This window comes from Motacilla alba, chromosome 3, assembly GCF_015832195.1.
Source record: "Motacilla alba alba isolate MOTALB_02 chromosome 3, Motacilla_alba_V1.0_pri, whole genome shotgun sequence".
In the NCBI taxonomy this organism is placed as follows: domain Eukaryota; kingdom Metazoa; phylum Chordata; class Aves; order Passeriformes; family Motacillidae; genus Motacilla; species Motacilla alba.
Genome location: NC_052018.1, coordinates 49,455,902 through 49,476,720, shown reverse-complemented (window position 1 = coordinate 49,476,720; position 20,819 = coordinate 49,455,902). Strand labels below are relative to the sequence as shown.

The window sequence follows — 20,819 nt, the reverse complement described above, 5'->3', positions numbered from 1 at the left end:
TACTACTGTCCCCGCTGTGGTGGAGGAAGCTCTGTTCTAAAGTCCCTGAATTGTTTGAAGATACTGATCTTACCTCGACTTGGAGTGTGGGACTTAGATTTATGCTAATTTTAAAATTAAAGTTAAGAAGAATAACTTAGAAGTTGGGGGAACGAAGTGCTTCCCTGGCAGATGTGGATTTCTAAAGGCTCTTTCATGTTAGAGTAAATGAGGGGTAAGATGGGCTTATGGAGTATGGGTGAGCTGGTCCCAGATTAGAGAAATTTGGTTTATTTCCAGATAAATACATATGTGTGTGTCTATATAAGCATGTGTCCACAATTGACCTGTCCTGTGTGAATGTAAGAAAATTATGTGAATGTCAGTTATGTCATACAAATATTTTTTGAGACTTAAGGAGAAGCAGTTTTAAATTAAGCAGTTTGTTAATGCTGGTCTCTGAAGACAGTCCAGGCTTGTGCACATTGAGTTGACTGCTGTTCTCTGCTATCCCACATCCTCTGTGCTGACTTGAATTTTCAAAGCGGATTGTTTGAGCTAAAGGACAGAACTGTAATTGAATCAAAATAGAAACCTCCCTCTCTTTCCATTGAAAAGTCATGGTTATGGTTCTAACTTTCTTTTTGCTAGTTTCAATAGATTCAGTTAGGGTCAAGTAGCATTAGAAGTTTTCCTCTGAATTCTAGACAGCTTTTAAGTAGAGTGACAGGATGGGGGGATTACAAATGGAAGTGTCTGTGGCAGGCAGAAGGACACACAAGGAATACTACTCTCCTTAAATGCCAAGGAAATCCTTACACAGAATCAGCATCTTTGATAGCCTAATCTCTAGTGTTAGGATTTCATGAAGGGGTGGTAGCTGGTAATTCAGGGAAAGGTGAGAGAATGGTACAATCTGCCATGACAGGATTTTAACTTTTCCTTCCTAACAAAATGTCATTGATCTGAAGTAGTGAAACATGACTGAAGCCTTGAAATTTTATTTACAAAAATAAAGAATGTTGAAGGTAATGGAAGAAAAGGGAGCAAAACACATGTTTATAAGACCTGGAAATATGCCAGTCATTACTTTGTGAAACTGATAGGGTTTTCTGTAAGTAATCTAGTTAGAATAGCTAACATGTGGGAACTGGGACATAAAAGTTGGTTGAGGAGACCACAGAGCAGCACACAGCCACCACTTGAATCTTGTATGTTGTATAAGCTGTCACTTCTGCTGAGTTCCCTCAGAAAGAATGTACCTGGGAGCAGTACAGGGAGGATTCGATCTCAGGTTATTTATGGTTCAAAAAAGGGGGTGAAAAGGCAAAGTCCAGTATATCAGTGAAATAAAAAAATTATGAAAATATAGCAAGCAGGTAGCTTTTGAAGGAAAAAACAATCCCTTTAAATCATTATACTTGAAGAAAAAGACAAGATGTCTTCAGTGCAGAAGTCTTTTGTGGGTAACTATGTACGGGGCAGTCTTTTTCTACCTTGAGAGAAGTTTAGATTCTCTTTTAGTCTGTTGTTTCTGCACTGCCACCCCCAGTTTCTGCAAATAATATTACACCTTGAGGGACAGCTGAAAAAATTTGTGTCAGAAGTGTTTGTGAAAACACTAAATGTTATTAGTCTCATGTTTGCTATAATTGATTGGATAGAATATTTACAGTTTATGCACCTCTTAATGCCATTTCCTTCTGGAAGATCAGTTTACATAAGGAACACTAAAATGTCCCTTTCAAAAGGATGGTTTTTATTCCTGCCTTTTCTGATTTGTTTTCATTTTTAAACTTATATATATTTTATTTAAACAAAATTCTCAGCTCTGAGTTCCTTTGGTTGGTTGATGACTTTGGATCAGGGTGTTGCCTCCTGTTCTCTTCTTTTTTAGTCTGAGTGTAAGGGGAGGGGATGTGTCAAGACACTTGAAGTAAAATAGTGATTTTTGCATTTGGACAAAGGGGCTGAGTGAAACCATGTGATAAGTGCCATGACACTCACATAGTACACCAGTAACTCTTCCTTTGCTGTTAGCATAAAGTTGTAACGCTCACTTATGGGGAAAAAAAGATCTTGTAAAGGAAAGCAGTTTCCATGGTGCCTAGGTACAGTACTTTCACTGAACCCAGATGTGTGAGGTGGGGTCTGGTTTCTGTGCACTGAATGCTGGATTCCTGTCAGATTCCCCCATGCCCAGAGCTCAGGCTACAGCTGTGCCCACTTGTACTCAGATGGCTTCTAGAAGCACTAGAGGTTGAGGAGCCTGACAGAAACTTGGAGGCGCCTAAATGCTAAAGGCTGATTGTATTTGGTTTTGCTTCTTTAAAGTGCTTGGCTGATAGATTGCTAATAGGGAGGCTTCTGGGGACAGTGTTCCCACTGTGATAGGCAACCTGTGTTTTTGAGAGCAACAGAAATTTCTAAATTCCTTTTGAATAAAGCTCAGACTCTCTGGTCGTGCAGCAAAATGTTTGTTTCTGGGTGCCATGAGGTTAATGTTGTTTTCATAGAGGCAGTTAGTTATGTGAAGAAGTTGTGGGGTCTACACAGCCTTAAAACATTTCTAGAGTGTGTTTTGTTGGCAAGGTTATATAATGATGGAGAGTTTCATGCTTTGCAGAGTGAAAAGAAGCAAGCTAGTTAAACTCTGTGTTCTGTCGCATCTTGGATTAACTTGTCTCACCTTTTTTGCAATAGGGATTTGATAGGGTAGGGAAAGGATTATGAAAAGAAATATGGTAATATAGTTCAAACTATACTGGTAGTTCAAAAATATTTTAAAACATATTCTCCAAGCTGTAGTGTTCAGACACTTGAAATCCTGCCTGGGAAGGAAGGCACTGCTAAATTACAATCGGCTATAAACAGAAAATCGTATAGTGCTTTCAAGGGGTGTGTGATGAGTAGATAAATAATTTTAAAACACATAAATAATTTTAAAACAATAAAATTTTAATAGGAAAATTTTAATTACTGTCTAGGAAGTAATAAGGTGATAAAAAAATAAAAATTTGCTTCAGTTCATAGGTTTGGATAACTCATACTAAATAATTTTGTTCTCTGTGACCAGGCATGCATAGAAGTCATTGAGACTTCATATTTTCTCCTATAATTGTAGAAACTCTTGGGCTTTTATAAGGTCTCTTACAAGTTAAGAGCATATTTTTTTACCTAATCTTCCAAAATAAGTTGGGAGCTTTTTGTTTGTAGTGCCATCTTACAGATGACAACCACAATTGTGCACAGTCTTCCGATGTCGCATACTTCTTTTATATTTGTACAAGCTTGCTCAGTCTAGATAGAGGGAACAGAGAAGCCTCAAAATCACCTGTGCTGATAAAAATATTTTAAGATTTGCTATAGAGTCACATAAATAGACTCACTTGCTCTCTCTTTATTCATTCATATTGAATAAATTGTTTTAAGGTACCAGCACGTGGCAACTTACATATACTGGTTTTCCATTCATTGCTGTGCTTTATAGATATAAAAATAGGGAAGCAGAAAAAAATGTTCTCGTTATGTTTTCTTTAACACATCTGGCTGAGAACTTGTACCATATTCAACATATTTTAAATATGTTCTTGCTTTTGTAAACCAAATAATAGGGGTACAGTTGGCTGATGACTAGCTAGAAGAATGTGAGGAGCTAAAATGGTCACTTCAGCTGGGTTTCAGCATCCTATTAAAATTTGCAGTTGGCATCTTTTAGTTTGTAGCTTATATAATGCATGTTTTGTGAACATCCACTAATGTTTCCAAGATGCTCTTCCTAAACACAACCCTTCCAGATTTTTTAAAAAAAGCAACAGATTTTGGTGTTTTTCCATATACTTTGCAGGATTTGCTTCTCCAGTGTGTGCCGAGGCAGGTCTTTTCCCTTGAAGTTAACCTGTATTTGCTGTTTATCTCCTCTTAATATTGGGTTTAGTTCACTTGGGTTCAACGTCATTGTTTACAGAAAAGCCAGTCATGCTCCATGCTTGGAGGTGAAACTGAGAAAAAAAATTTCATGCTTGCATGCAAATATATCCTAGAATAAAAAAGAAGGAAGATTACAGAGTGCACAAAATTGGTTTTAAGTTTATTGAGAAGGTCTCTGTGAGTTTCTGGTGGGTGCTGACAGCTCCACTCTGGGGTCAGGTTTTGAGGTGCCTCCAAGGAGAGTTACTGCACACCTCGTGTGGCTGTGACTTGGGCTGGGGCAGAGACCTGGCAGGTGTTTGCCCTGCAGTCCTGCCTAGTTCAAATGCAGTCATGGTTTAAGCAGTGATACAATTTGTGTTATAATTAAATGATGATACAATGCTGATACAGTTTTTGCTGTACACTGGCCAAGCAGTTGGTGCCTGGTACTTGTTTTAGTGCTCAGTGCAGTATTTTATCCTAGGGGAAGGTCCATCTTATATAAAGCAGCTGATTGAGAAAGTCTTTAGCAAAGCAAAAAGCAAGACCTTGTAGGGAAGCTATGCTGACTATCTTATATAATGGCCTTTGCTTCTTAAGTTCTTTGTTTTCCCCTTGATTTGTAAATCTTTTCAACTTTTGTCAGAAGTCAGCTCTGGTAAAAAGGGGGCAAGCAGGAGAAGTCCAAGTGAAATGAAAGTGCCATTTTTGTTTGTTTTTGTTCTGCTTTCTGTATGCTTTTCCCTGCTTATACTTCCAACCCTAGCAGCAGAAGCAGCAGAAGCCTCCCTCAACACGCGCAAAATTGATAGAGCTTTCAAATTGTATTTCTGCAGTTGCAGTCTGGCTGCAGTGAGAAAAAACCCACAGCAAGTGTAGATCCTGGATAGTTCAATACCATTGTTAACGTATTCTTCAGTGTAAGGCTTAAGATCTCTGTCTTTCTAATCTCTGTTCCATTCCTTTTTTTTTTTTTTCCAATTTAAATTTATGTATTACAGGCAGAATCAGCAAATTAACAATTTACATCAGAAGATAAGGGAGAATGAAATACGAGCTCAACATGCAAGACTGAGCCATCTTGTGAACCGCGAAGAACCATACCTGACTAACTTACAGGTAGGATGAATACTTTTCTTACAGCAAAGCTTTCCACTGCCCAGTAACTGGCACCTAAAAGCATGTTCACAATTTTCTGCAGGCCAGAGTGTAGAGCTTTTATGATTATTGATGCCTGTGTAATTGCATAGCTGCAAATTGTGTAGAGAAGACCTTCTAAGTGTTGTCATTTACCTTATATTTGCAGAAATCTATGTTTTGTTAAAATCTTGTACATACTTGAAGTCTGATAAAAATAAGATAGCAATGAAGGATTGTGACACTGTAAGAGTAAGAGTTTAACAGCATGTATGTATGGTAGTTCTACAGGGAGATAGTAGGAGAAAAAATAGTTTGATAGGAGAGTATCTGAAAATAACTATTGAGAGGTTTTCTGCCGAAGAGGAGGTACTGCTGTCCTGGTTAGATGGTTGGATTTTATGGATAGAATAGATGGAGGAAATATGAGAAGGCAAATAGACTGGTGGAATACCTTTTGACAAGAACCTGAAAAGGATATGGGTAAGTACTCCTAGGGAGCACTTAGTCTGAAGGGGAATGTCTGGTGGTATTTAGAGTATACTTGTCCTAAGTTTCATCTACCTAGCACAGGTATCAAGTTGCATGAGGATGAGGTAGCTAAGGTTCACCAAGAAACGCAGATCAGTGTGAGGACTGTGGCTGCTTACAGCACACAAATTCCATCTCCAGGCCTTGGCATATCTAAAAGGCAATGCAGCAAGGGATTGCTAAAGGCAGATATGCGGAGAAATAGCTTTTCTGTCCTTCTTTTGTTATGTTATCTTTTTCTGTCACAAACACTGCACTAGGATCTCACCTAGCGTACTTCAGCATGACATTATTTGTGTACTTGGAATAACACAGGTGAGACTGGTAGTTTGTGTGACAGCAGAGAAATTTAAGTGGAGCCTCAGTTGAACTTTAGTATACAGAGACTTTTTGAGACATCTGGGAATGTCTAGGCTTGTGTTGCTTCCAGATCTTCTTTTACAAAATACTTTAAAATTTAAGGTTTTAACCTAATTTAATCTTAACCTAATTTATAGGTTAAGAATTTTTTTTTTTTTTGGGGGGGGGGGGGCGGTCAGAGGGGAGGCAGAGAAGATGCAAACAAAAAACCCAGACAAACAAACAGAGGAAACAATATTGCAGAAACTGAAATTTTAGTGCACACATCTTAGTATGATATGCTTCAAATAAAGCAGCAGGTGCATTCCTCTTTCATAATTTAAAGAAGATTAAAAGTTTATAATATATTTGGGTTTCTGCTTGATTTGTATTTGATTTTCTGCTTGCCTTCTGTAAGACAAATTTATAAAAGCAAATCTAGTTTAATGAAGGTTTTAATCTTTTAATACTTTGCTGAAGGAATGCCCCTAGTTAAAGAAATTATACAGACAGTATTTTAAAAGATAACCAATTTATGTTATTAAAAGAATTTTGAAATTGAAAGCCTAATGGGATGCATCTCCTTTTTCATCCCACGTGCAGCCAACTTCCATTTTGTGCTTGTCTCTCTCTGGGCAGTGGAGATGGAAGTTGTGGCATACAGAACAAAAGACAGGAGACCTGCCTTCTGACTGTAGCTCTAGTCTCGTGCTTGTTCCTGCTCGTTCCTGAGAGATAGCTCTGAGCTTCAACTAGTATTGATGTTCTGCTTGAGGAGGATCTTGAGATTGAAGTGTCTCTTATTTCAATATATTCATAGCAATTTTAAAGTGTTTTTCTTTGCAGTGGTAGTGATTTGTTTTGAAAATGCTTTTTATCTGCATTTATGGAGATTTATTTTGGGATCACACATCTTCCATAAATCTGAGGGGGAAGGTAGCCACACAATGTTCTTGTGCAGTTATTATTTGTGTAAAGGTGTCCAACTTCTTTGTCTTTTTGCTTCAGATTCCTGAAACTCATGCTGTTGCCATTTATTTCAGTTTGCCATTTATTTGAAAAATCAAACCCCACCCTTCCTGGCAGTTAAAAAAAATGCAGGACCGTTTTCTACTCTGCAGTTCAAGTGTACAGTGGTGTGTGTGTTCATTTGTGTGATTATTTTATTTCTTTTCATAAGCAACCACAGTATGAGAGCACACCACTGCAACCTCACATTTCAGAAAGATCAGCATCCCACCTCGAGGAGCTTGAGCGAAAGATTGCAGCAGCTGAGAGCAAGGAATTGCAACTCAGTGAAATTGTGAAACAACTTTCAAACAAATCTAGTGAGGAGAAAAAGAAGATGGAGGAGAAAGTAAGTGTCTTTCCTGATCCACATTTCTTTTTGTCACTGTTGCAGCAGCATATTTTTGCTAGAAAGCAACTTGATATATGGGTGCCTGAGTTATTTTCAAAAGATCACTATACTATCCATGATAGAAAAACAAGATTAATGGTTTCAGGTGTTGGTAATGGATAAATCTGGACTTGCAGAGAATATATCCTGGAAAGTGATACTAGGTGAAATGGTAATCATGGTAACAGTTTTAATAAAGTATCAGTTAAGCTTTGGGGAAAAAAAAAGAAAAAAGCTGCTCATTCTTGTAGCTTGTGGTGTTTATTATGTAAATAAAATAACATTTAAAAGCGTGGATTGCGAAAATTAAATCCTTATTTTTAGTGTTTGTAAATGTGGCCCTCAGGCTTTGAGATGCACTTACCAGTCTATATGTGCCTATTTAGCAGGAGTGATTCTCTTGTAGCATTCTTAGATGTGCAGAGTGGACTTTAGTCTGAGACAAAGATAGCTGTGTTCTTGGAACTGTTTTGACAAAGGGTTTCTTAGCAGGCATAAGGAGTTCCCAGGGGTAGCTTTGAATGTACTCACAGCCTTCCTTTATTGCAAGCAGGAATGTGCCTTTGACCAAGGTGTTCCTAGTTAATGTTTTAGGGATACATTGTCACTGTTGTCTCATCTTCTTTTATTACTGGGCTTAAGTTATATTAAATCAGGTTCAGGGGATACAAGCAGTGTGATACAGTGAATTGTCAGTTGGGAAGACAAAGAAGAATGCATAATTCATCTCAAAATTCTGCCTTACCATTTCCTGTGAACCCTCAGTATGCTTTTCACTGAGGCAGGAAGAGCAGAAGTTGGATACTGCTGCTTCCTCTGCTGTGAGCTTTTCCTGCCTGGATTGCTCACTGTGTAGGAACTGGCAAGCAGTGGTGAGGAGCTGTGCAGCAGTGCTTGTGTTAGCAGCATGGTCTGTAGGTTGGACTCTGGTTCACTGCACAGTCCTGATTTGCCCCTTAACACCCATCCATTCTGTGTGCTGAACAAAAGGTCTCAAGGAGAGGGAGGGACAGTGGAAAATACTCCTTTTTCCTGCCTTCTTTCCACTTTTTTGATCTAGGTAATAAAGCAAAAGAAGTACCAGGAATACAAACAAATGTAACATAATACAAAAAGTCTTTTCCAGGCTTATGGAAAATTAAGGTGCCTGCAGAAAAGGTGTTTAAGAAAGCAGCTATTCTGATCTGATATCCTCTGATGTGATTGTCAGACTGCATCAAAATCAGGGTTTTGGCTTCCATTTTTGGTAGGTTAAGTTCTTGGTCCTCATGTTTTAAATTGTTTTCCTAGTCTAGAGGAACTAAAATGCATCCTACTAGATAATCCAACTAAATGATTATTTGTTGCATATGAACATCTCAGTGGGTGAAGGAATTAATGTACTTTAAGTGTTGAACTTCGTGTTTTCGGTTCATAAGGCACATGGATTATTCTGGGCAGAGGTGAAGCAGCTGTGGTTTGAGGACACATGTGGGCCTGTAACTTGAAGCTGTTGGGAGTAATAACTTTTGGTTTTGTTTCCTGCTCTTAGCCAATGCTTTCATGCAGCTGAGAGTACAGTTCTTGGAGAGTTAACAGCCTCTGCTTCCAAAGCAGGCTTATTTTTTACTGTTATCCTAAAGCATGTACTCTTTCTTTCTTCTAGCTTAAAACTAGAGACCGATATATTAATAGCCTGAAAAAGAAATGCCAGAAAGAGTCTGAGCAAAACAAAGAAAAGCAAAGACGAATTGAAACGTTAGAAAAATACCTGGCTGACCTTCCAACACTGGATGATATAGAAGGGCAGACTAAACAGGTAAGGTAAAGGGGGTTTGATTTACATTGAAAAGATACAAGTAAGCTCCCTAATATCTGTTCTCAAATCTTTTACTGTTTCAAAACCTCTTTTTTTCACCCTTATGATTAGGAAGAGAAATATTTCAATCTTTTAGAAAGTGCTGTAGGTATTAGGATTTTCTCACGGTCACATAAGCGACACTGCTGTGAAACTATGCAGCAAGTCACTGCAAGACTGTGGTCTGACACAAGGCCTTCTGCTGGTGTGACACTTTGTCTGACTAATGTAACCTTGTGTTAGCTTCAAATTCTAGAAGAGAAGAACAAGCAACTTCAAGAAACCATAGCTGAGTTGGAAAAGAAGCTCGGAGAGGCCCGGTCACAGTGCAGAGAGAGAGAATTACAGCTGACGTCTCAGAAGAAAAAAGAAAAAGAGCTGGTCACAACAGTGCAGAGGTATGGGCAGCTGCTCAGGCTATGCCCTGCAATGGGTGTGCTTCCCCACCTGATGTCAAGAGCTAATGCTATTTGCAGTCTTAATCTATTACAATGCTAGTGACTTTTTATGTTAAGGGTTTTACAACTTGCTTGGTGGCAAATTGTAATTAATACCACAGAGAAGAGTGAGCCTAGGATGTTCTTTGCTATCTGTCTTTTAAGGGTGTGGGACACTCCAGCAATGGCATCCTATTGGCAGATAGAGGATGCAACAAACTTGTGTGGCAAAGGGGCATTGTATGGAAGCTGTCAGAAGGGCTATGTAATAACTGATCCTGTCATGAGCTGTGGAAAAACTGCATATTGGCTGATGGGTATATCAGGGAAGGGTCAAAGATTTCAAGAAATGCCAGCTATTTCTTACCTTTTCATTGAGGGTGCAGGTATTTACAAGAAAATTTAGCTGTAGCTAATATGTTGTCATTAAACTTGCCTAAGTATGAAAAAACAAATGGGACAGATATCCAAGAATATCCAGGTCAGACATGGAGACTTTGTTACTGTGTTATATTTTAGATCAGGGGACCTACTTAAACATTATTTTTATTATTATTAAAGGGAAGAGGGAAGCAGGGGAGAATCACTTTTAAGTATCTGTGGATGTTCCTGCAGTTCGATGTCCCTCCATTGGGTAAAGGTGCATGCCACAGGAGGCTGAAAGGTTTCCATGATGAAAGGCGAGCTGGCTGGGACACCTTGCCAGTCAAATTGTTGACACATTGTTTCCATCTTACCAATGGAAGGCCTTCGTGCTCTCCTAATCTAGAGGGGGATCATTCTGTCTTTTTTGAAAGCCTACAAATAGTTGGGGTGACCTCTGGTTTCTAAATTAGACAGCAAGATTAGCACTAATAAAGTGTATTTCCTTTCTGAGAGAAGGTGAGCGGTCGGAGGCTGGGTTGAGTTGAGCAATGGAGGGTCTGAAGGCTATGCCCTTGTGTGGGAGCATTCCTGGCAGGAATGGCCTTGGGCTCCCTGTTACAAGTCACAGAGGGTGTGATGGATGGGGCACCAGCACTGTGCACAGCGTTTGATTCTGGACTCCACTTCAAGTTGTATGTGCCCCAGTGAGACAATCTGATTTAAAAGCTCCCAAAGCTGTGAAGGTTCACAGATGCCTCTGATCTGTGCTTTGCCTCCCCCAGTAGCACAGAGCAACTGTGAGCACTGCAAAGCTTTGCTTTGTTCCTCTCTTCCTCCATGGTACTGCTGGAGCTGTGCTTGTTGGGACACTCAGCACAGAGTGTGGCACATAAAACCTGCATTCATCTGCATGAATCTGGCCTTGTCAGTGCCATGGCAACTTGAATAGTTTAGAATTTTTGCATCAGTCATGCACTGTTGGTGCATGAATTACATAAGGCTAGATTCTGCTAGGTACAGTTTTACAGTTCTGGTTGGGAAAATGGTGCAAGTTTCTAGTTTTTTCCTAGAACTCACAACCCTCTGGTTTCTGTTAGCCCACCTAATCTTTCTTTCATGTTGAATGGCAGTTTACAGCAGAAAGTAGAAAAATGCCTGGAAGATGGTATTCGGCTTCCTATGTTGGACACAAAGCAGCTTCAGAGTGAGAATGAAAGTCTCAAGGAGAAGAATGAGAAAGCCAGTAAGGTTAGTCTGCAAATGATCTGCTGGTGGCATCTTTAACCTTAAATCCTGCACTTCTTTTTTTTTTTTTCTTTTTTAAATCTAGAAATAAATATCTCACTAAAGAATGACATATTTGTGGCTAATTCAGATGACTTTTCAAGACCTGCCTGTCTCTGTTCAGAATATTGATTTTGCATGAATTTTGTGTTCTGTCAGGGTTGAACTGTCTTGTGATTTGTTTTTTTAAAGATACTATTTAGAATCTATGTCTACACACCTGTAGGCTGATTTTTAGACAACAATCTAAAGGGATTCAAGTCTTCTAAATTGCTCAATTTTATATTCTAGATAATAGACAATCAACAAAATCAGATAACTGGACTGATTTTGGACATGCAGGTAAGGAAGAGTTTATATTCTGTTGTTTACTGTGTGCATTTTTGGTTCACAAGAATGACATAACTAGAGTTGAATTTTAGTATTTTATCATTCTGAATAGGAGTCAAAGGGAGAAATGCCTAAAACTTAATCTTACAGATGGACTGTAGTCAACCCATGTTCTCTTGCAGGCTCATAGTGTAGTCCTTATGTCTCTGTGGTTTAGCGCTTCACTGGTACTCATTAAAAAGTGAAAAACTGTTGCTATGTTGCATCCTTATCCTGCTGGTCTAGCAGATCATCCCAAGTACAAAAGTGCTGTTGCTTAGGGGCTTCATTGTTCAGTTAATTAGAAGAGACAGGTGCCTTTCTAAATTATCTCACTTCACCCTGTTCAACTGGTTTCTGACACTTAGATACCTTAACTGTCCTGCTGGATGTTGGGCACCCAGCTTGCAGCCAGAGATTTTTCTAGACAGCAGAGGTTGTCAGCTAGGAGTCAGCTGCAGCTATATAGATCTGATTAACAGAGTGCTGAAAGTTACTCAGTGACTGCTGTTTGTTGTGGAGAAAAAGAAACGTTATATAGCTTTTAGAGAGAAAAGCATTTCTTGTCATAGAAAAAGCTGAGCATTTAAACAAACCCAAACATCTCTTTTCAGCAAATATTGAAGCCAAACTCTAATTTCCACATTCCTCTTCTAGAATGTCATTTGTCTGTTAAAAGTTGTCCCCCACTGTTAAATTGCTTCCTTTCTCTGACATGGTAAATTGGAGATCTGATTCCTGTGAACAACCATGTATTTGTTTGATTAGATTGCAGTGTATGAAATACATCTGTGGAGAAGCAGTAGGAGAGTTTTAAGTTGCAACATGAGGTACTGTTAACATAACTGATAACATATGTTTACTGAAAAGGAAATTGACTTATTTAGCTTCTCAAGGTTTGAAGAAGACTGATTTTGTCAAACTGAGATGTTAGCATACAGCAGACTGGTATGTGCAAAAATTGTAATACCGGCAAATGTTGTTTCAGGTGCTATATAATTAAAAAGAAGTTCAGCTTGAACTTCATAACTTTTTTGAGGTTCTCTGTGCCTTTTTGTAGTTAAGATTATTTATGTATGTACTGTATATACATGTTGTGCTTATCAGAGATACACACAACTTGCTCAGTGTGTTATCATCAACCTAAATCTTTCCATGTTTCCTAAACTTTCTGGTCTTTTTCTCACCTTTATCCAGGGACTAGTGATCTTCAGTGCTTTGTGTGCTTAGCCTCACATGACTGTAGGGAGCTGGACTGGGAAAAGCTGAATAGTTGTGACTGTCTGTGAACAGGGTACTGTTCTGTTGTCCAGGACTTCCTCTTATTTTTCCTCTTGAGGTATTTTATATGAGGAGAGAAAATAAGATTTTAAAATGTTGCCAGCCCTCAAATTACTTGTAGACTATAGGAGCTTCTTTGTATCCTTGATCTCCCTGGTGTTCCATAATTGTGACCTGGGAAGCATTGAAAATTAGCTCATTAGAAATTGAAATCCCTTATCAGCACAGAGATGCAATTTATCTTCTGCTAAGATGATCTCATTTTATTCTGTGTCTTCTGCCACATTGTAAACTTATGCTTGAGCATGTATTTCAGTTCATTGGTTTTGACTTGCAGGCTGAAAACAAATTCTATTTCAGACAGCAGTTGTATAAAGCAGTATTAGTTTCTATTTGCTCATAATCATGGTGAAATTATTTTGATCTTCCTTGTATGGTTTTACTTCATTGATTTGTTGTTCTGGGTGAGAGGAATTAAAATTTTTGTTGGCCTTGGCAAGATGCTGTGCTGCATATGTAGTGCACCTTTAGAAAGAGAAAAATTGTAGATGACGGTGTTTTAAAGAGAAATTCATATTTACATTATTAATTTGGATATCACAAAATGAACAGTTTTAGTACAAAAAAGAGAATAGAAGTCAGATTGTACCAGGCCTATGTTACCCGAAGTACATTTGTCAGTCTTGTCAGTCACAATAAACCCCAACTGTGCCAGGCTGGGGATATTGCCACCAAATTGTAACTTTGGAAAGCATATGGAAAATTAAGGGTGAAGTATAAGGAATTCATAGCACCATGAGGAACATGGAAATCTTAGCACTATAGGTTCAGTCAAGCTGTTAAGCACGTGTTCTTTTTTGAGCTTTAAGAAGAGGGTAACAGAGAATGATAGATCTTAGGTGTATCTTTTAAAAATAAACACTGATTTCTATTTCTGGTATTTCCCATTACATGGAGTAGTTATTGAGCTGATCATGTGCACACTGTATGGAATATTCTAAAAGTTGTTTTTTGCTTAGTTTGCAGAGTCATGTAAGTTTAGTGGCAGATGTAGTTGTGAAAATACTCTGGGAAAGGTTACTATTTCTCACCCTGTCTTCCCTACCACCTCCCCCCTTCCAGAAAGCTGCACAGTCAAACATTTTTTGTCTGTTGTTGACATGAACATGAAACATGTAAGTGGTAGGCCTAATGCATCTATCATAGCTGGGGCACTGGGTGTCCCTGAACTTGATCTTCATCAATGACTGTTAAAACTGGAAGATATTTGGAAGCTGGGAGGGTGGTTTTGGCACTGCATTGCCCTGTTCGCTTCATGCTTCTTAAATATGACAACTGTGTGCCACAGATGGAGCTTGAAGGATCTTCAGTCCAACCTAGTAATGGCGATTTTTCTCAGCAGATAATGGTTATAAAAAACTAAAGGCAACGATTCAACATCACTGCAGGTTCTGCTCATCTGCAAGCATGCAAAGGAAATGCCTGAAGCAGTTATTTCCTGCCCTCTCCTGGCCCAGGGTGTTTCCTTTGCCTCCTTCCTCCCTCTGGTGTGTGTGGCTGTGCTTTCTCAAAGAGCTTATCTTTAGGATACACGTTACTTCAGCACTTCCTTTTGAGGGGCATGCTGTGGGTTAAAAGAGCAGCAGGTCAAGTGTACGAAAATGGTTTTAAAAACAAGTAATCATATCTGGGTTCTGCCTGATCATTCCTACTGCTGACGTGAAAATAAAGTGTTGGGGGTTTTTTAGTCCACATTAAGTCTGTAAATGTTAGCACCATCATTTTCCAGTTTTGCAAAGAGTATGACAGAGTACTGACTCCCCACTGCTTGTGTGGTGTCAAGCTGAATGTGCAGGGAAAATTTGTCAGTGCTGCAGCACCTCCTGTGACCAGCCAGGCCTTTAAAAACTTCATGTAGTGTTGGACCTGCCTTGCCTCTCATTGCTCCCTGCCTTCTCGTCAGTACTGATAAATCTTACAGGTGGCAAGTCACAGCTGAAGAGATTTGTCTGTTTGAAAGCACCAGGAGTTTATATAGTCTCTGTTCATTGTTAGTATTCAGATAAGATGGCTTGAATATTCCTCTTTCTGAATTTTGCCAGATGATCTGAAAAGACGTACCTGCAGATTTAAAAGCCAAGTAGTGGAATAACTATGAGTACTTTCAAGAGTAAAGGCACCTGTGCTCATGTTGAATTCACCCTGAAAATTCCATTTTGGCAGTATCTCATGATTTCTCAGTTTGAGCTCTGTGGGTAAAAACTGGGGAATTGACAGCAGGTGATTCCATATTGCAGCAGGTTTTTTTTATTTGTTGTTGTTTAAAATGGTTAACCTGTGTTTTCATTCATTTCAGTCTATGCAAGAGAAGCTTTCACAAGAAAAGCTGATTATTCAGAAGATGACAAATGAGCTTGAGGAAAAAGAAAGACATATAGAGCAGCTGAGTAAAACTCTCTCTGAAGTAAGTAAAATAGCACCAGTAACCCAGCCTCCCACCACACCAGAGCCAGGAAGAACCTTATAGAATGATTATAAGATCCCTTGGTAGGGCTTTACAAGCTTAATCACATACTTGAGTATACTGGCTCCCATGCAGATATATAATGCATACCACCCCTGTCTAAAGAAGTGAGAGCTTAAAGGGTGAGGATGGCTAAGTAATGATAACATGAAATAGCCATATAAAAGCTGTCTGTATGCTGTTCTTTGGAGGGGTACAGAAATATTGATTACATGTTTGGATATTAATTTTTTTTAATTGTACTATTTGTGGCTTGAAACACTCTGCTACAGTGAATGCTGCAGACTAACTTTCCCCTTTTTTCCATTTGCTTTTCATGAAGAACCAAAGACTGATGGAAGAGAATGCCTGCCTGAAGGAGCAGATGAGGCTGGTGGAGCAGTCCAGGCAGCCAGTATCTGAGAAGATGCCTGTAGCAGACCAGTTGTTCAAGGAAATGTCCCACTGCTTGTTTGACTTGAAAGCACTGTGCAGTATTCTTACCCAGAGAGCTCAGGGCAAGGAGCCTAACCTTTCCTTACTGCTGGGAATCAGATGTAAGTGATGTTGACTTTCCAGTGTTTAATAAATGTTTTGACACAAAGGAATAACAGTTTAGCTAATGTGGTGCTTGAACTTGCCAGCTGGACAAGCTTGTGTCCCCTTGCTATGCGGATGGAGCAGTGGTGCATGAACTCATGGAGTTCTCTGGAAAAGCTGGGCTCTTAGTGCCTCTAGGCCACTAAATGCATGTGGCTGCAAAGGTCCTTGCCAAGTCAGGAGAACAGGTAGCTGGCTCTTCATGTGCACCCAGTCATGGATATGTTCACTGCTCTAGAAAAGAAAGGTGTGTAGCCAGGTGTCTGTCCCTCCTGAGACACGCTGCAGTCACTATGAGAGTTAACAGATGCTAAGCACACTTGTGCTTTTGTTTTAAAGCCTTTGGAGTCAAGTGATAGGAATATTCATCTACTGTTTCAATATGTATATAGGTCTGGTTTGGGAGTGGGGATGTCCAGGTGTTTTAAATAAGCCTTGTGCCTGGTAACTTCATTTATTGTGCTGTTCATCTAGTCTTCAGCATTTACTAAGCTGTTAAATGTAACCAGAAAATGAGAAGCATGCCTGAAACCAGTCAGACAAAGTTTACATCAGGTCCTTCCTTCTAAAAAGCTGGTTGTGTTGACCTGAATGTATCATATTTGGATGTTTTCTGAATGTTAATTAGAATTCATCAGGCAGACAGGTTGCTGAACTGAGCCATCAGCAAGGTAGAAAGGTAAAGTACAGTGTTTGTGTAGCAAGAGCTGCTACACACCTGCTAGCCCTCTTTCCTGGGTTTCTTTACTATAGAAACCCCCAAAGTCTCTAGAAATGCTCTATATTTTTTTTTCCACTGCTGTTCTGATTCATCAGACTTCAGGAAGTCTAGATCTTGGTGCAGACAGAAAAGCATGTCTTTCAGAGAAGTACTGATAGGCTCTGAATTGAGTTTCATTTTGTAGACTTTTCATCACACTGAAGCATGATATGTCTTGATTTAATTAAAGTGACCTGGCTCTTATTTCCAGGGAGGTGACTAGTTGCAGTACTCACAGGACACAGCTGCTGGAGCTTTAACTTTGGTTGTTTTTTGTAGCACTGAGCTGCTCATCTGAAGAGAGTGAAAATTACCACAGCACAGAGACCCTTTCGAGGAAGCTCTCAGACGTCTGTCAGCTGCGGAAGGACATCGATGAGTTAAGGACTATCGTGTCAGACCGTTATGCTCAGGACATGGGGGACAACTGCATCACTCAGTGACAACACTCCATCCTCTGGTAAACGACTTACTGGGTCCTGCTGTGTCACAGGTCTTTGCATTTCCATTAAGGAGCCATATGGGAAGGCTGCAAATAGCACCAGACACGCATCTCCGAGGGCTGTGTGTAATGGATCTCGGGAGTCTGGTGTGCAGGGGGCAGTCGTCGTGTGAACAGTGGTACAAACTGCAAGAAATCTGTTCTCCAAACTACTGAATGTAGGAACAAGCTGTGAAGAATGATTCAGTTGGACACTCTGTTTCCTTCATTTGGGCTCATTTCATTACTTTGCCTAGTTTTTGGATCCAGAGCTTTGGAACAGCCATGCTGCTACAACTCTCAGTCCTTTCCTTCATCAAGGGTTTGTGTGGCATTATCTGAGTTCAGATCTTAGGGGAGAGGGTTGACAAACCTATGCATGTGTATGCCTGGCTGTACATGATGAAGCCAGAGGCTTCTACCACTGCACTTCACTCTAAGAATTGCAATTGGAACAATCTTGGAACATTCAAAAAGTAATTGCTCTCCAAGTTGTCAAAAATTAGGATATAAGAAAGATGTTTTTAGTAATGGATGTCTACCTTGTTTGTCCAGTAGCAGAAAAACCCCAGGTTTAACTCCTTTATGCAAACGAGTCCATAAAATATAGCTGTACCAGATTGTTTGAAGCACTCTCATGTTGCTGTAAGAAGTTTCAATAGTTCAAAGTCTGTGACAAACCAGAGAAGCTGTAAGACATAAAACTGCAGCATACTCCATGGCTGTAAGAAAAAAACCCCAAAACAACCAGCAACTGTATTTTAGTGTTTGTACTTATTTTTCCCCTTAGGTCCTTTCTATTTCAAAATGTTGCTGTATTTTGTTCCTGAAGGCCTCTGATAAGGTTGTGCACCACCTCAGCCATTTTTACCACATCTACAAAAAGGGTGTTTGACTCTTGGCAAAATTAAGGCTCAAAACAGAATGTTTCCAGGTAGCAGTATAAAGTACTTGGTTATCTGAGGACTGAAAAATTTTCCACATTGTTTGGAAAAATCTTGATTTCTCCATTTTTGTAGGAAGCAATTACATAAAATAGTAAGCTCATGTTCCATAGCTTATTCAGTGTCACTTGGCAGTTCTCTTTAACTCCCATGGGAGAGATGATGTTTCCAGGAACATCACTGCAAGTTAGTTGCACAGTTATGCCTGGTGGAAAATAGTATTTAACTGAAGGAAACAAAAACTTGCCAAGAGTAAAACCTCTTTTAAATCACACCCCTAAGAAAAATACATGTATCACTTACTTGTGTGGTATTGCAGGAAGGTTTCAGATGCCTTAAGGTGCAAGTCAGTCAACTGATCTGGAGTGGGAATGACAGCAGAAATCTCTTGGAAAGCTTAGCAATTCAAACCAAGTTAATTCTAGGGTAACGTTTTTATGGCAAAAGTGAATATCTTCAGTTTTCTGATTTGGTGATGTGTTGCTTTCTCTTCATTGTTTAACAGTTATTGTTAATGTTGTTTTTATGATTTAGTGGTTGAATTGTTTTTAGCTGTATGGATTATTTATTTGACAGTTTTCTCTGTCCTGAAAGTAGACTTGGAAATTTGTGAAAAGTAGTGTTGCTATTTATATTACTGCTACATGGTGTTATCAGATAGATTAATCTGACTGGTTCAGCTCCTGTGAGCACTAAAACAGTGTCTAGATAAAATCACAAGTGAAGTTATCTAGTGTCTACTTAAAAAAAAAAAAAAAAAAAAAGAGGCCATTTTATTTTAAATTTCTGTGCTCTTTCTGTAGGCATACTTCAGTCTTTCCATCAGGACATAATTTGCTCCAGTCTTCTTTTTCCTTCTCAGTGATGCAATTGGAGTTGGAAGCATAATTGTGCTCTTCTCATTGATATGATGAGTTCTGCTATGAGTCGGGAAAAGATGTTCTGAACTAATCTGCATTCTTAGACTACAAACAGATCAATGGTTGTTATCTAAAGGAATGATTGACTCTGGTAGCTCATTAAAAATATTAATTCCATGTTAATACACACCTTCTGCATCAAAGGTGTACTTTAATACCAGTGCAAAATTGAAAACAAGGATCTTTGTACCAGTGGGCTTGCACAGTTTGCTGTGCCTCTGACAGTGCTGGCTTTTGTGGCTGAGGCTTCAGCTCGTTCCTCTGGCGTGGTTGGTTGGGTTTGTCCCTGCAGGGAAGTAGTCTTTAGTTTATGGCATCTGTCTCGTATCAGAATTCAACAATAGTATTTCAGATTATAAATTCGAAATATTAGGAAGAGAGGAAACACACAAGTTACACATTATTGCTTCCTTAGATGGCAATGTTGTACCTATAAAAAAATCACCAAAACCCACATTAATCTACATTTGCTAGAAATAATAAGGAGTTTAAAAGAGCAATTACAGGAGAGCAGGAGATCTTTTGAGTCACTTTGAACTGTTAAGCTTGTCACTTGGATGGTATTTCTCCACTGTCCCTCCTGCTAAATGGTGATACTGTACTGCAAAGTTGAGATCGCTAGTTTATATTTGCCAAGCACTTCAGAGCTTTTATGCTCTTCAAGTATTAGTTGAAAGTCCCTCTGGGAGGAGATCCCATTTTATTCATAATACTTTTGATTGCAGTGCTGTAAACTTGCGTTCTAATGTTTTTGTTACAGAGCCTGTAATATTTATGTTGACTTGAAAGCACTTGATTTAAAACCCCCTGAGTTTATCTGCCTCAGTCAAATTAAAGTAGGGAGGTAAATGATGGATGTATGAGCCAAAGAAGCAGACTACCAATTGATTATTTACAGCGATACAGTACTTTGCTTTGATTTCCTAAAATTTGGCCTGTTGTAGTGGTAGCAATTACTATATATGCATCAGTTTACAGATGCCTCTAAATGGAATAAGCTTTGTCTAAGATATGCATGACTGTTTAATTGGTTAAAATGTAGTGTGTGTGGTCTCATTCAGCATATTTAATACAGAGGTGATTAACGAATGTTAACATTGGAATTGCTTCGATTTAGTCATGACAACTTTTTGCTGTAGCTATTAGACAATCCCAAGGGCTGAAAACAACTGCAGATGAATGGATACTGTAGTGTTCTGGCTGCCAGCAAACTGTACAGTAACATTTTGTACAGTTTCAGGTAGAATTTAGATGTTCCTCAAGAAGATACTTACAGTAACTACTGTATTTAAGAATGTATTTTGAAAAAGACATGAAAAGTAACTGTCTTCCGACAAGCTATAGATGATGTATTCACTATATAGAAGTATTTGCTATATAGAAATAACGCAGCTCAGTCATGTAAATATGATTTAGGTTGCTGAACTCCGCTGTGCAGCTTTGTGGTGTGACAGGTGTGTGAAATTGTGGAGATTTGCTGTAACCACCCACTCAGGCTCCAGCATTGAAACTGGCAGTGGTCATGAAGTCATTCAAGAGCTAAAATTCCGTCCTTTTCACTTCAAAAGGTTTCCTTCCCTCCTTTGCCCTTGCTGCCTGTCTTTTGTTTCATACATTTTTTTGGTTTTTCTTGGGAAGGGTAAGAGTGCAAGGAAAGGAAGAAAGCAAACCCTTTTCTCCATGACCTGCTGCTGTAGCACGGGCAGTGACAGCAAGCTGGGGTCTCTCCATCAGGGCATA

General features: G+C 39.2%; 1 protein-coding gene across 6 annotated transcripts in view; it reads left to right on the top strand.

The window, feature by feature from the left end:
- Window positions 1–18,923, top strand: part of CEP85L (centrosomal protein 85 like) — a 132,802-nt gene extending 113,879 nt beyond the window's left edge. For all 6 annotated transcript variants that reach the window (XM_038133927.1, XM_038133926.1, XM_038133928.1 and 3 more), the window contains 9 exons: window positions 4,893–5,010; window positions 7,079–7,255; window positions 8,943–9,095; window positions 9,378–9,532; window positions 11,068–11,185; window positions 11,513–11,563; window positions 15,228–15,335; window positions 15,718–15,931; window positions 17,014–18,923. In XM_038133927.1, coding sequence (XP_037989855.1) covers window positions 4,893–5,010; window positions 7,079–7,255; window positions 8,943–9,095; window positions 9,378–9,532; window positions 11,068–11,185; window positions 11,513–11,563; window positions 15,228–15,335; window positions 15,718–15,931; window positions 17,014–17,177 — 1,258 coding nt within the window. In that variant the 3' untranslated portion in view covers window positions 17,178–18,923. The remainder of the gene's footprint in view (window positions 1–4,892; window positions 5,011–7,078; window positions 7,256–8,942; window positions 9,096–9,377; window positions 9,533–11,067; window positions 11,186–11,512; window positions 11,564–15,227; window positions 15,336–15,717; window positions 15,932–17,013) is intronic.
- The last annotated feature ends 1,896 nt before the right edge of the window (window positions 18,924–20,819 follow it).